General features: G+C 38.9%; 1 protein-coding gene across 5 annotated transcripts in view; it reads right to left on the minus strand.

Moving 5' to 3' along the window:
* PTPRZ1 (protein tyrosine phosphatase receptor type Z1) overlaps positions 1-17,034 on the minus strand; it is a 160,444-nt gene that overhangs the window by 48,135 nt on the left and 95,275 nt on the right. For 3 of the 5 annotated variants that reach the window (XM_075274201.1, XM_075274200.1, XM_075274199.1), the window contains exons 11-13: positions 10,187-10,233; positions 7,508-8,435; positions 5,027-5,704 (exon numbers count right to left, since the gene is read on the minus strand). In XM_075274201.1, coding sequence (XP_075130302.1) covers positions 5,027-5,704; positions 7,508-8,435; positions 10,187-10,233 — 1,653 coding nt within the window. Of the gene's footprint in view, positions 1-5,026; positions 8,436-10,186; positions 10,234-17,034 lie in introns of all 5 variants that reach the window. The other 2 variants (XM_075274198.1, XM_075274202.1) reach the window with 2 other exon arrangements.

Here is a 17,034-nt window from a genome sequence, read left to right on the forward strand (position 1 = left end):
GGGCCACTACACAGTATATGGAGCTCTGTACACTGTGCTGTAATCAGCTGACTGGTGTGGGGCCCAGATGTTAGATTGCCAATGATCACCATTTAAGGCTAAGGCCCCACAGGCTGTATCCGCAGCACTAAAGTTTTCCTCTGCGGACTTTCTCTTAACATTATATCTACAAGAAAGCCACCAGTGTTTTATGTAGATATAATTGACATGCTTCGATTTGCAAAGTCGCAACGGCTTGGCAAATCGCAGTGTGTCCGCACTGCGTTTTTTTCCGCAAAGTGGGAATGGGATTCGCATGAATCCCATTCCCTTTGCTTGCACTGTAAAACACTGTGATTTTTCCCGCAGCATTTCCACCGCGGACAAATCACGTCGTTTACGTCCCGTGGGGCCCCGGCCTAAAGAGGACCTTTAGTGAGGATTTATATATTGTTAGAAAGCCGAATTAATTCAGCGCATTGTTGCCTTTCTCAGTATGTGCCCCAGTGGTGGAGATATCCGTGCCGTTAGTTTCAGCACTGTCAGAAAGGTGGTCCTCATAGCACCGTCAGGGGTTGTTCCTTACAGCACTTAAGGAATGCCCTTCTGACAGTCAAGAGATATCAGTGCCGAATCTAACAGCACCGATATCTCCACCACCAGGAAACATACTGGAAATTCCTTATTCAGTCCCCCTTAAGGACCTATCCTATGGTGAGGCCATGAATTATCAGTCTTAGAGAACCTCTTTAAAACTGACAGTGCATGTTTAAATCCATGCCATCTACTGTACATAGTGGAGACTGCTTTGTCCCGTTCACTTGACATCTCTTTAAAGAGGACCTTTCATCACCTGGGGCACATGTGGTATTATATACTGCTAGAAAGCTGAGAGTGCGCTGAATTCAGTGCACTGTTGGCTTTTACGTTCTGTGCCCCCGGTGAAGAGCTATCGGTGCCGATACCGTACCTCTTCACTGTCAGAAGGCGTTTCTGATAGTCAATCAGGAACACCTTTCCTCCAGCAGCGCCTATATTGCTGTACTGTGAAAGCGGGGAGGAACGCCCCCTCCCTCTCCATACAGTACTTGTCCATAGATGAGGACTGGGGGGGGGGGGTGTTCCTCATCACTCTCACAGTAGAGCACTATAGGCGCTGCTGTGAGGAAGGGCGTTGCTGACTGACTGATAATGTCCTTCTGATGATGAAGAGCTATGGTACCGGCACCAATCGCTCTTCCCCGGGGGCCAACAGCCAACGGCTTTCTAGCAGTATATAAAACTGCATGTGCCTCAGGAGGTGAAAGGTTTTCTAAGTCACATAGCATATTACATAACATCGCTTATCGTTGGAAATATTCAGTGCAATCTGATGGGAGATGTCTTCATATGAGTTAAGTTTATTAAACCTCAGCCTTAAACAACTTCATATGTAAGGAAAAGATTGAGGAATTGGAACTTCTAGTAGTTTTTCATGCATATATATTCAGACCTATATGGTTAATTTGTACTGTTATAACTAGATAGGCCTAACACATTTGGGATAATAGAAGTACAACTTTTTTACTTCATGGTAGACCAAGATATTTTAGAATTCAAAGTACACCTAACACCTCTACAAAGTATACTAAACACTTGTCATCAATCATCTTGCCGGTAACAAAGTTATCCCATACCTGCTTAGGCTAGGTTCACATCTGCGTTTGGGTTTATGTTGGGGGGGGGGGTCTGCAGCGCTTTTCTTTCTGCATTTTTTAAACTTGTTTGGGAAAGGAGTTTAAGTGCTGCTGTGAACCCAGTCTAAACCTACATATTAAAGATATTAAAGGGATAATCCATTTGGAAACCTGTTGTTGTTGTTGTTGAAAGAGTTCCCTGATGACTGACTTATGTTAGGGAAGGGGGAGGGGGTACTGATGCTGATATTGGAAGCGATCAGCTGTAATCTGAAATCATTAATAGTTGGGTGAACATCTCTGCTGCTCCTGAAGGAACTGCTTGTAGCCACTCTATGCTCTGGCTAATAGATGGTGCCTTAAAGGAGGACTCTGGGATTTTACTTAGAATTTCCTAACAGGGTATTTGAAATAGGTTTTATAATTTAGAAAACATTAAGTTTTTCAATAACCCAGCATGAATTTCTCATATGGATTTGCAAAGTATACTGCTGTGCTTGAACATGTACTAGCAGCAATGGGAAAAATATGCAAATCTGTTTTCCAAGATGTAAATAGGAAAACAGTGCCTCTGCTTGCTGCCCTCTAGCGGCAGCCCCCTTAAACATCATGCACGGCTTTTTTCAACAAGTCATTGCTATGATGCGAAGTTTAGCCAAACCAGTAAATCTATTTCAAAAGGAACAGAATCCCAGCTGTGGACAGCGCTGTTTCGATCTGGTTGGATCTTTTCAGCACAGCGTATGGATAATGATTTGGCGGAGATGAGAGACTTTTAGACCAGGTTCTGGGGCATTCATATTGTTTTACATTTTAAAATGTAGATAGCACAACTATGTAATAATTCTAGAATCCACATATCATTTGTTTTCAAAACACTACATAATATTGAATGATATGTAAAAATGAAACAAAAGTCATATTGCGCCATACATAATCACAGATATATAGATTCAGTGAAGCAGGGAATTCTACCGTAACAGGAATCTGGGAGGAGGAACTTTTACAATTCTCAGGAATTTTACTTAATGGAGTAACTAACTTCTCCAAAGCTTAATTCTATTATATTTGTGCATGCCTTACCTAAGGACTGATCATTTTATGCTTGTCCCCATAGTGCTCTCACTAATGGATCAAGTTGGAAATATTTAGAAAAAGTCCTCATATTTTGTAATGTAAGGAATACAAAAGCAGTATAAGAACGCTTATTTGCATCAGGGAAAATGCCACATAGTATTATTTTTGTATCATGACTATATTTCATTTTCTCTATTGAATGGATTTATTTTGACAAATTCTTAGAAGGTTACTGCCATCTTGTGGTAGCACAGCAGTATTACAAACTAAGAAATTGCGTGTTTTATAGTTAGATACATTGGCATGGAATGAATGTGTGTGTGTATATATATCTGTACCCACATGTTACAAACACTACAAGTCAATTTACTGATGCTCCTGTCCAGCTATAGAAATAGTTCATGTCTAGTGGACAAAGTGATTACAACATCATTTAACAAAAAAAAAAAAAGTATAATGAAATATAATTTCCTGTTGCAATGATACCCAAGTCTCTGACTTGTGAAGGAAACATTAAAGAGGATTGTGTCTACTCCTGACATGTCCTTCTAGTAAATATTAGTACTTATTTCCCCATGGAAGAACTATTTGGTACAAGTCTTATTTGCCACTTGTACTGTTGCTTTGTTATTAATTCCTGAACTGTATAAATAAAATAACTGGGTGTTACTACTTGGATGACTGGATAATGTCAAACTCTGTAGGGACTACTCCCACCCACCACCAAATAGCAACAACCAGCTGGAATGAAATAAGACAATCATCTAATAATTTTTGGTGATTACAATTATTTACTAAAACAGGCATATCAGGAGAGCAAACAGATCTTCTTTAAGCAAATCCTCACAATGTGGTTTGTTGGGTTCCTCGAAGACAGTTGCGAGAAACACTCCTTTTAGGCCACTGGCTGCCTAAGAAAGGGAGAATGTCTTGTCTATCAATATAATGATACAAACTGTATGTCAGGGGAACTTAAGAATTGGACCACAACAACTTGTATTTATAACTGTACATCATATACGGAGCAGCATTAGCAGTAATGCTGGTAATGTCTTCCATGACTGTTGATCCCTCTAAGAAGGACTATTGGCCATTGGTGTAAGGAAGCTACTTTTGGTATAAAATGTCTGTACCGGATTGTCCATAGGCACACTACAGACTGCAGTAAACAGCACCTATATAATAGGCAGAAATATGATAGTATATTAAACTTTCAGAGGTGGTTGTGGTAAAAGATACATTAGAAATGGATGTTTCTGCAGTTCTATTATATTCTTCTTACCTCTGTAGGTTTACCAGAGGAAAGAAACAAAAAATACAATAAAGCTTCACTTGTGAGGAAATGGCAATAGGTTTTTTTTTTTAAAAAAAATATTTTTCTACAATATAAATTAAAAAAGAAACAAAAAAACCCACGACTTTCCATGACACTTTGTATGCTTAGAAGATATTCCTACCAATCAAAAGGTTATAGGATTTTTGTTAGCCTTTTGTGCTTGTTGTCATGGTTGATGGCTCTTATAAGGACTGACACATTGCCAGATGCTCTCCAAGCAGATGGACGACACCTTTAAAATCTCCTACAATTCTGTGTATCCAGAAAGAGGAGAGCAATTTTGGTGCCTACTATGAGAATGCAGAATCTTTCTGCTTGGTACATAATCCACAGTGAATGGGAACAAACCTTCTCTCTTTCAACCTTGTAGTAGAGATTATTTGATCAGGACATGCTGCATGCATTCATATGTAACAATTGGTTGCATGGTTGTTACATTAGTTATAACATTTATTTGATTAGATTCCAAAAGCAAAGAAAAGCAAAGCGAGAAAGCCCAGTCGCAGGGACACACGAAAGGTAGCAGAGACTAGTGCACCCATAACCAAAGTGATTAAAAGAAGCGCAAGCTATGTTAGGAATCATCATAGTGGCTCAAGTTTAATATTACTGTTTATTTTAAGACATCAGTTACATTGCAAAAGTACTAACTAACTTAAAACAATACTGTATCTAAAATCTTGCAGACCTCCGGAAAAGAAAAGCAAACTTACCATGGACATGTCTAAACTGCTGGCTTGAAAACTTGTTACCTTTCACTTAACTGACTGATTCTAGAAACTCGGGTAACATGAAATTTGCCACTTATTCCTTTCACACACTCATTTTCTAATGTCAATAACACTGTTTTCATACTACATTATAGAGCAGAATATTGCCAATGTGTCACAAAACATAGATTTATAATTTCATATGGTATGAGGCAATATTGTATCCAGCTGTATTCTCCACCACTAACCTGCCTCAGACTCGTTGACTACTGTTGAACGCTCAATATTTATAGATGGTGGTGATGTCATTTCAGATCCAGGAGTCAAATCTGCTTTACCTGGTTCAACTGCAACCTCAAAGTCTTTGTCTCTGTCAGTAAGGTCTGAAAAATTGAAATCTGTAGAAGTCTCATTATCGCTAAGACTATCTGAGGTACTTTGACCAGATCCACTTTCTTCATCACTAGTCAGGACTGCCCAAGAACTTGACTCAGATGCATTTTCCAAGGCAGCATTATCAGTCTGAATGTGCGTTTCCAAGACAGTTGGGTCACTGTGCTTCTTTAAGTCAACACTTGGAGTTGTTGAATGGCTTGCTTCTTCCATGTCATGGCTTTTTGGGCTGTCAGATGCAGCGGTTGATAATGCGCTACCTTCTTCAGGCTGCTCGGTGGCATCGATTGAACTGACATTACTCTTCTCCATCCCGCTGTACACATAACTACTAGTATCAGCTACTGCATTCTCTGGCGCTTCTTCTGTAGGTGGCGTGGAATCTGTTCTAGCTACAACAAGATAGCCATCATCCACTACAGAAGGGCCCATTTTGGTATTAGTGCTGACAGTAGATAACACATCAGTTGTTGTTTGAGATGTAGCTGTTAACATTGACAATGTGCTAGGACTCTCACTGTTTGGAGAATCAGCTGTAACAGAAACATACACATTTGGTAAAATAACAGGATGATGAACAGACTCTTTAGTTTTTCTTTCAACAGCAGAGGTGGGTAACACACTGCCTTTAGTATATTGTGCAGACACAACAGGAATGCCATGCGTAGGATAAGCATGTGGTGGTATATGGACATACAAGGTAGCGTCTTGTGGTAAAATACTGGAAGGCAACAATGGAGTAGAAACTGTCGAATCATAGGCAGGTACAATATCAGAAGGCTTAACAGTTATGTCATCTGACTGCAATACATTTCCATCAGAATTTACAATAGAGGACAAATGAGGCGTAACAACATTCTCATGCAAGACTGACATTGTTTGCTGGGAATATGCAGGCTGAACAGAACTTGGAGACAAAGAATTACCAACAGGCAGAACATATGTAGAATGCAACAAAGACTCAACAGTAGCACCAACAGAAGGCAGCAGCATAGAGCCAGTGTTAGAGCCTATGTGATAGGAAGTGGAGGTCTCATTCAGCTCTGCAACACTGGGTATAGCTGAAGCAATGCTAGTATTAAGCAACTGCCACACAGTCTGTGTCAACACTTCATTAATGGCTTTCTCTGGTATCTCATGAAAGAAATCCTGAGTTGGCAAAAGTAGCGTATCAGTAAAAGCAGAGACAGTTTTTGAGGCTGCAGCAAGCGTAGCTTTAAGCAATATGTCACCAGAGCTTGTGGATACAGGATTCAATGGCTGAACAAGCAGCAAATTTTCTGACACTGCGTTAATGTCAGCGTCAACATTGCTATCAGTGGGATTTATGTCTGGTAAAAATTTAGTTTCCCTTATTACATCAGAAGAAGAAACATCTGCCACCATGCGATGTTCTTTATGTAAAGCTACTTCACCATAAGTAGAGGTAGTTTGCGGTCCAGTGTCAAAGCCATCTACCGTAGGACCTATGGCCATTGGTTGGCTTTGATTAAGCTCAGGTATGGTGTTCTTTACTGGCGCTACAGCCGAAGGTGAGGACTCACTAAGACTTTTCAAGTGATCTACCCCATTCAAGAAATCCCCACTACCGGAGAACGTTTCTGAAATGTCGCCCTCGCTAAGAATGGTGTGTGTAGGCTGCAGTAAAACATCCCCTTGTGTCATTACAGTACTTGGTTTAAGCTGTAGTTGAGTGCTAGACACTGTAGTTAAGGTACCCTGGTGAAATATGCCAGCAGAGTCATGCACATAGGCTGATGAGTCAGAGGAGACAGCAAAGGGTTCTGTGGAAGCCAAATTATTAGAAAAAGGAAAGGCAACTTCAGACACCGTGGAAAGTGCATGCATCTTTAAACCAGTGCTTGAAGATTCAGGTCGAGAAATCAACTGAACATTATTAAAGGTGTCACCCTCATGGCCATATGTTAGCATATCAGAAGCAGCATGAACAGTCTGATGTGGTCTTACATCAGAATAATGAGTTTGGCTTGGCTGGCCTAATGCATTGGTTTTAGGCAAGGCCAAAGTAACATGCAAAGAAAGGGTATCAGTTGCAACAGTCTGAGTGACTTGTGAGAACATTTCTGAAACTGCATGATGACCAAACACTTTTCTACTGGAGGATGTGGAGGAAAGTGTAAGCAAAGAAACGCCATCATAGGAAGACAGGGAAGGTTCAAAGGACACATCAACATTGGGAAAAACAGGAGTGGCATGCAGGATCTGACCAATATCGGAAGTAGCAGGGGTAGCTTTCAGGAACTGCGTATCAGACAACAAAGGAGTAACTAGAGGAAAAACTTCACTAGTGTATGAGGGTTGAAGAGGTATCTCACCATTCGATACTGGTTGGGTTGTCTGAGAGAGTACCTCAGGCGTAGAAGAAGCAGAGCCAAGTTGTTCAAGGCTTGGAGCGACAGACTGAAATGTTTCCATAGGGAGATAAGTAGATGTTGAATCATGGGGTCTCTCTAATTCTGGAAGCAATGTAGATGGTAGCAGCCCATCGCTGCTGGTTATGGATGAAGATGAGGAGAAACTTCCAGTTGGGATAATTGTATTAACTACATGCCTCTTCTCTTCTATAAGAACATTAGGTTGAGAAGTGGCATTCAACATACGGAGTGTCTCATCGGTTGCTTGGTTTAGCAATCCTCTATCTGTGCCAGGGGTTATATCTTCACTTGAGCTTGTTTGAAGAGACTGTAAAGGAATATCATCTCCCTGAGTTGTTTTTACTGGAGTAACCACTGAAGTAAAGGTGGCTGTAGTCGTGATGGAGGTGTCATTGTCACTATAATGGGATCTTTCGGTGGGCATCAAGATCCTCCTTTTCCAACTAGTGGTGGCCACTGGAAGTTCATTAATAGCATTGGTAAGACTATCACTTTCAACCGGTGATTTGGTGCTGTCAGAGATATTAAGTATCCATAATTCAACCTTACTTTTAAGTTCTTTATTTTTATTGTCTTGTGCTTCTTCATCTTGTTCAGGGGTTTTGACTCTATGTGCATCAAGAGCAGTAACAACAGAGGACTTCGCTGTAGTCTGCAATGTAGGATACAGTAAATTTTTAAGACGATCAGGCTGCCCATGCACTTGGTCTTTCCATGTTTCTGGTGTTGGTTTGTATGGCCGAGATCCCAGCTCTTCTGTGTACTGAGAGTTTGTTGCTTGAACTTCTTGTCCATGTATTTGGTTTCTTGTGCTTACAGTGCTCAGTGGTATTGCAAACATATTTTCATTTTCATCTTCTTCACTATCCTGTGTAAAATAAAAGCAGCTGTTCAGAAGTGAACTTTATTTGATAGAGAATGAAATCTTTTTGTCACATAATATATTACACGTCTATTAGAGTATGAGCAGCCTAAAGGAAGAAGCCACAGCAGTAATACAAGCTAGAGTTAGTAATTTATAGAAACACAGTTATATAAATACACACAAACCCATAGGAAAAAATCACTACAATGCCCTATACTCCTAATGACCCATCTCAACTTGTGTAACACATGTATCAAGATTCACTCATGTACGGCTCTATCTGCTCAGGAGGCTGAGGGCCTTCGGAGTACAGGGGTCACTTCTTAGGGCCTTTTTCAACTTGGTGGTTGCTTCAGCTATCTTTTTCGGTGTAGCCTGCTGGGGGAGCAGTATATCAACCAGGGACAGAAATAGACTTGACAGGCTGAGCAGGAGGGCCAGCTCTGTCCTGGGGAGCCCCCTGGACCCAGTACAGGTGGTGGGTAACAGAAGGATACTGTCCATGGTGACCTCCATGCGGGAGAACAAATTCCCACCCATGTATGAGGCCTTGACGTCACTTGGCAGCAATGTAAGTGACCGTCTGCTTCACCCCAAGTGTGAGAAGGAGTGCTATCGCAAGTCCTTCCCTCCAACCGCGATCAGGCTGTACAATCTACATCAGTCCAAGTGAAGATCACTCCGCACAGAGAACTAATGATTATGATGTCTTCCTTCTTTCTTCTCTGTTCCTAAGCTGCTATGGAATCCTAGTATATCTTTCTCAGCATATGTGTGTCTACTTCTGTAATATATTACTGTGTATTATCATGTATCTGTATTACTATGCAGCTGTAACATACTGAAATTTCTCCACTGTGGGACTATTAAAGGATTGTCTTATCTTATCTTATCTTTACACAGGCAGAAAATATTGGCGATTGTGAAAAATCGATTGGCGCTAGTGAAAATACATTTCTACACTGAATGATTGTTTTCCATTTTTGTCACCAGTACATTCCCTGTATATAATGTGGCAATGTGCTTCTGACAACAACCATTTTATTGCATAAAAGATGCCATCAAGTGTTACATGATCACCGGACCTTTTAGATGGGTCAGTGATTCCAAACAAACCTTCCTATTGTGATTCGCTGGTAATCTGCCCATGTAAATGCCCCTAACTATAACATAAGTTGATATTGAAAAATCTTATTCACATACCACAAAAATAATGTGCTCAATTTTTTTCCATGATTTGTCACAGATTTCTCCTACTGTATTGTTAGGAGTGAAATCCACAGTAAATTCTTACATTAATGTATAGCTTGGAGATAAGGTTTAGAACTCAGTTGGATACATTCATTAATGTGTCACATTTATAAAAGGAAAGTGCCCAAGTTTGGTGCCAACTCCTTTAGTAAATGAGCCACATATAAGCTCCTGAGATCCCCAGCAGACAGTTGACTTTGCTGGGGGAGCTGAAGCCAGCCAGAGATTTCCTGCATGGGCCAGTTCCCAATAGGAGACTCATCTGAACAATTCTGCCGAGATTCGTTCTTATTGCTGTATATGCCTGTATCCCTTGCATCATAATGGGTACATCACAGCAGTATGAGTCTAGTTTTAACCACAGTATATAACTATGTAAAGTCTCAACAGAACAGCTACAATTCTATGAGCTATTGCTTCTTTTCTTGGGGTATCTTGAACAGAATAGAAGATAAAATATAATTTCCACACAATTATATACAAAGATGAGAAGGAAGTGTTACCTCTATGTCCTCTTCAGTCTCTGTCACATCAATAAAAAGGTCATTACCTGCAAAAAAACATAAAACTCCACATTAAGGGTTTGTAGGACCATCAATACTTTATATGACGTGAAAAGCTTCCAGTAGTTCTAGATATTTAGGTCCCAGAATATTTTTCTGTCTGTTTATAAATGTTTTCCATACTGTACTTACTAAATCTTCAAAGAAATATTCTCTCTGCATGAGTATTAGGGGGGGACATTTTCCTGACTGCTCTGTTAGTACTGGAATTAATATATCTCAGCATTACATTTTATGTTTTCTCTACATGTCATTCCCTGTCCATAATATAGAAAAAGTAGTACTTGGTATTTCATATATAACTGGCAGTACAGACCCCTTTGGTGTATGTATTGGTAGGGTCCCAACATGTGGTTAATTTCGACAGCTCTGCATGCTGAGTGTAGACCTGATCATTATTATTATTATACTACAACAGTATTCTGGCATAAGGAAGTTGCAAACCTCACGTATGGCTAGGCATGTGTCTTCTAAAAAATCAGGTGCACCCTCCACTAGCGCAAGAGGTACAAAGACCAGCATTAAAAATTTTGGTCTACATAAATCTTACACATTGTTTCTAAGGTGTGTGAAAATGTACACACCAATATACATAGTGAAAACTAACTTACTCTGTTATTTATTAATCAGTATACTTTATTATCAGTAACCCCAAGATCTACTCTTGTGGGGCAAAATACTACAGCTCATGTATTACAAATTGCTTGAAAAAAGCTGCAAAACATTAGCTATACTATTCCGAGCATGTGGTTTGTAAAATGAACGCAATGTGCATTTCTTTAGAACTTTCTTTTATAAGTTATACAAGGTATGGGAAAAAACACAGTATTTGCTCCAGTTTATCATTAGAATCTCACTTGTTATTTCTTTTTAATTACTTAACCACTTCAGTACCGGGCCAATTTGTGATCCAGACACATTTTAGTTTTTTTTTGTGCAGTTTTGAGGGCTGTAAAATTTTTCTCATACGTCTCATTCAACTAATTTTTGCTTTTTTTTTTTTTTCAGGGACACCTAGGGCTTTATTTTGTGTTTTTATTTTCGAATGTGTTTTAATTTTTTTTATATCTGGGATAGTATAAACAAAATAGGAGGGAAATTGTGTGTTTTTCACTTATCTTTTTTAATTTATTTAATAACACAAAGTGCTACTAAAAAAACGTTATAAAATAGTTTTTACTCTCCGTTACGGTAATTTTTATTTTGTATGGTGTTGGGGGTGGGGCTATAACCTTTAAGAATGGTATTTTATTGGCGTACTATTTTATTTATTTTTTAAATTATTTTATTTATATTTTTTTAATTAAATATTTATTTATTTATTTATTTTCAGATTGTGTCCCCATAAAGTCATAAGAAACCTTTGGGGACATCTGATCACTTTTTTCGTTGTTAAGGAGGCTGATTTCCCCTGCAACTGGGGTTGGTACATTTAGCCTCAGTTGCAGGAGGAATCCAGCCTCCTGCAAGCTGTTCTTTAGACTTACAGAGCTGATCTTGGTCCTGTAGGACCCAGCAGTTCATGTGAGATGCTGATCCCGGTAGATCAAGTGACCACTGGGTCAGAGGGCAGCTTCATCATGGCAGAGCCCATAGCTTTGTAGGCAGGGAAGGTAATAAACCTTCCCTGCCTTCTCTCTGGGAGCTCCAGCTGAAGTTACAGCCAGCTCCCAGTATCAGCAGTTGCATGATCTTGTGCAGCTGCTGTGTTCTGACAGGACATACCGATACGAACTGTCAGAACAAGGCAACCACCTTCCGGATGTTTATAGTCTATGGGCTGTCCGGAAGTGGTTAACAAAAGCCGATACTACTCTGGACAACATCACAGATTTTTTTTTCCACTACAATATGTATGTTTACTAATATTTTTAGCAACTTCTATTTTTGAGTTTACTCTATAGTGGTGTTTATGTGATGATCTTGATGTGATGGGATCGCAAGCTGCGACTTTCACTAATCTCAGAATGGAGCTTTCCTTCCTTCTTGCTCCATGACAACTTGAATATCCTCCGTAAACATGGAATTACAAGTGAGTCTATAGCAGGAAATTTTTGATTAAGTCCTGTGACCACAGCAGCATGGCCACCGAATCAAGCAGTAGTTAGGATTGTACTAAGAGTTGGACTAACAGTTTTATTGTGTAAATGATGACTGAAATATACACCAGTTGGCATAGATTTCAGCATAAGTGCATAGGCTGTTGGAGGATGCATCTAATTTATGTCAAGGCCTGTCCAAAATTAGGTACACTCTCTGCTAACTCATGGGCTATAGAGACTGGTATGGAGAACACCATTGTACATTATGGTTATTTTAAAGAGGACCTTTCATGTCTTTGTAGAAGTGCGGTATTATATACAGCTAGAAAGCCAACAGTCCACTGAATTCAGAGCAATGTCTGCACCCCGGTGCTGGAATATCAGTGACATTAATTTCGACATGGATATCTCCCCACTGTCAGAAGGGTGGGCCTTAGAGCCTAGGGTCATCGCTGGACTGTGGAGAATACCCCTCATTCCATAGCCTTGTACTGTCATGGGGGACATTCCTCAAAGCCCAGCGATGACGCTGAACTATATACACCCTGACACATCGATATATCCAGCTCCAGGGTGCATACCGGTAAAGCAGACAGAGAGCTGAATTCAGTGCACTGTCGGCTTCTAGTGGTATAGAATACCGCACATTGATGAGGATGTGAAAGGTCCTCTTCACTATTCTACTGTAAAGACAAGATATGACTCAGACTGGCAATGAAGGTTTAGCACAGTGAGTAGCAGCAATAACTAGCAAGTTGGTATCTAAAAACTATTGTACATGAGTAGGTGAAAACTATTTTTACATCTAAAGTGCAATAACTGTATTTTGCCTGTAAAAAAAAATAAATAAACAATTAAAACAAGTAATGTTCTTACCTTTGACATAAAATGATGATGAGTTTGCCAGTATTCCATATATTGAGACTGAACACATATACATTTAATTTTGCAGAAAGAAACCATCTGAATTATTAGTAGCCAACAAAGTATAGACTTTGCGATCTATCTCAGCGGGATGGTTGAGCTAATTGTAGGGTCAACACAAGCAAATGTATGGCAAGCACTGGAGTGCTATATATCGACCTGATTAACAATGCTTACAATAAATATTTTATTAAAATACTAATTATGAACTTATTAGCATTCACTAGCACAAAGAACATTACATGCATAATTATAGTTGTATAATGGAAACACATTACAACTCTACAATGAAAACAAGAACAATGGCAAGGTAAAATTACTGGGTAAATGAATATAGATAAACAGATGAAAATTACATGATTCTTATCATATATTATACATAGATTGCGTATAGACATTGTACAACAGTGTTTGTGAAAATAAGAAGTAAGTATTCATGCAAATGGGTGAAGACATTAAATATATTCATTTGTGAAAGAAGAATCCTATGCAATAGTCATAAAATGTGGTCAATATTTGTTCAGCACAAAATATTCTCCACTTCTTACATCATGGTACAATATATGTAATAAAACATACAATATATTAATATTAATACTTAAAATATAATAATATTAGTTACTATGGTTAAATTTACAATACAGTCAGATATAAAAATATTACATAGGATCCTTTCACCAGATTAAGTGATTTAGAAGAAAGGAGAAAGGTGGCAAAGAAATCGCATTGTGTCGATTGTCATACAAGTGATGGATATATGCAACCAATTATAACATAAAATAGCAACTGATGGAAGTTACATGAAACTGCATTAAAAATGGCTGAAAGTGAACACACAACCATCAGTTATGATACATTTATTAATAGCATGAAATTATAATTTGATATGATCAGACGCATGAAACATAAATGCTTAATGGAATGGACACTTGTTAAATGTTATGAACTCTTTACTAGTTTAGTATAAATAATGATAGTTTATGTTAAGTTGGATATAGGTGGCATTTTGTGAATCACCCAAGGAATTGTGCACCATACTCTGCACATTAGCCATAGCCTGAATGGTTACAAGTCTGGGCTTTTAACATTAGATTATAGATACCTTAAAGGGTTTGTTCATTTTTTTTCCACAAACAACACCACTTCTGTCAAAGGGCTTTGGTTGGTATTACAGCTTAGCTCCATTCAAGAAATTAGAATAAACTGTAATAATGCAATGTAATATAGTGTAAAGTTGGCCTTTAACTCCTCAGGGCTTGAGCTAAGTGATTTTATTATTCTCCTGTCCCTGTCAGTTGAGATAACCCCAAGGGAGGGGGTACCATGGTCTTTTGTTTATGATATCACCCCCTCCCCTCATTATCAATCAGAAGCATATTTGCTAATTAACCCCTTATATGCAGCACCTAAGTTGTTTTACAGAAACATAGACTCCCCCCCCCCTTGTTAATGAAACAGAAAAACAAAAAACACACACATAATTGATATTACCACATCCATAAATCCCCCTAAAATAAAATTAGTACATTTATCTACATGATAAGCCTCATAAACATTAAAATTCAAATGCTACAATTTATGTTTTCTGATCTCAGCTCTCAAAAGTAAAAACTGATCAAAAATCTTATGTACCCACAAAATACAAGGTCTCCTAAAGCTACATTGAAATAAAATGTAAAAAATTGAAAGCTGGAATGCAGAGAGCGATAAAGAGTTACTGATTTAAGACTAAATGTGTTAGATCGCTAAAGAGTTAAAATGCAATTATGGCATTGACTTTATGTGCCAATAATATTTATTTCAGCCATAAATTCAACAGGGGGGTTTGTATACTTTTAATGTGACATTTAGGGTATTAGGCTGACTATTCAGCATTGAAGTATTCATGGGATACGAAAAATTATAACCGACTGTACGTAGCCAAAAATGCCCCAAATACACAAATCAAATAACCAATGGTGCTGTTCCACCAACACTAAGATAAACAACATCAAGGTAATTCATGAATTCTGACAAGCCTTTGACATACAGTTGCCAGACTTGATGTAGATTGGTATATTGCTGAGAAGTAATGTAGTATATACTTCCCAACATCACATACAAGTATCACATGTTGTACCTAGTTTTGCCACTTCTCTCATCGGTCAAGCCCCCATTTCTGACACAAATTAAGATTGTGGTTTATGGTTTGGAAAAAGTGTCAAGGAGGCTTTATAAATATGTTGTCCGTTTCAAAAGAAAACGTTATTCTTAAGATGATGTGGAAAAAATAAGTTTTATTTATAAAAACTATTCTTTTGAGTAGGCATATACAGTAATGGGAAATAGAAAGTATTCTTCATGGTCAATAGATTTCTGTGTATATGATTGATATACTTAGGTGCAAATATGTGAAGCGACTGGTGAGCAGACAAGAGGGTTTTATATAGAACTATATAAATTAGATATAAACATTCAGATAACAAAAAATACTGCCTGCAAAATGATTCATCTTATAAATGTTTCCAGCAGATATAATACTGTATGGCAAGGCCTGCTGACTATAAGCATACATGACTATATACTCCACTGTATATCAGATACTTGTGTAACTATTATTGTATGTATAATGTAAACTCATAAGCAATCAATACTCAACTGTAAAATAAACTCTGTACACTATATATATATATATATATATATATATATATATATATATATATATATATATATATCTGTGTACAATCATAGAAGGGTTAGTAGTTAATTTTTATCAATTAACAAAATAAAGTGAATGAGTCTGATGTGACCGCCCAATGGAGTAGGGGTCCTAGAAGTGTTAATATGGCCCCCACAAAGTCCTCATCTAATCATCATCATCATCAAATCTGTCTGGGACTACATGAAGGAGGCTTTGAACAAGCAAGATCTGTGGTGCGTTCTACAAAATCTTTTGCAGAACTCCCCTGCCAAGTTCCTTCAAAATTTGCATGCGCATGTACCTAGAAGAATTGATGGTGTTTTGAAGGCACAGGGTGGTCACACCAAATATTGAATGATTTACCGTATTTTTCGGACTATAAGACGCACTTTTTTCCCCCAAAATTTGGGGGGGAAAGAAGGGTGCGTCTTATAGTCCGAATGTGGCCGCCTGGCATCCACTGTAATAGAGAGGTGGATGCCGGCGAGGGATAGACGCTGGCACAGGTGCCGGGGCCTGAGACATCGCTGCGCTCCTCTGCCCTGCATGAAGCCAGCAGCGGGGGGACGGAGGAGCGGAATAGCATCGCCCCTGCCGCTGCTGGCTTCATGCAGGGCAGAGGACCGTAGCGATGTCTCAGGCTCCGGCACCTGTGCCAGCGTCTATCTCTTGCCGGCATCCGCCTCTCTATTACAGTGGATGCTGGGTCTGTATTGGCGGCCCCTTCTTCCCCGGGGCCTGTAAAGTTGCAGGCTGACTCCTGCGTGGCAATATTGCAGGAGCCGACCTGTTCGGGTGACAGCCGGGAGCCTACTGAAGGCTCCCAGGCCTGTCACTGCTATATTAGTATTGTGGCTGGGTCTATGACCAGCCGTAATAGTAATATACAGAATGTCCCATAGACGGCAATACAGTTGTATTGCCATCTATGGGACTTGCAATCAAGTGACTGCAGTTTCAAGCCCCCAGGGGGGAATAAAATAGTTTAAAAAAAAAAAAAACTTTAAAAATATATAATAAAAAAATGAAATAAATAAAAGTTCTAAATCACCTCCTTTCCCTAGAATATATATAAAAGTAGAAAATCATATGTCAAACACATACACATTAGGTATCCCTGTTTCCGAAAATGCCTACTAATA

Source organism: Leptodactylus fuscus, chromosome 5 (assembly GCF_031893055.1).
Source record: "Leptodactylus fuscus isolate aLepFus1 chromosome 5, aLepFus1.hap2, whole genome shotgun sequence".
Taxonomy (NCBI): domain Eukaryota; kingdom Metazoa; phylum Chordata; class Amphibia; order Anura; family Leptodactylidae; genus Leptodactylus; species Leptodactylus fuscus.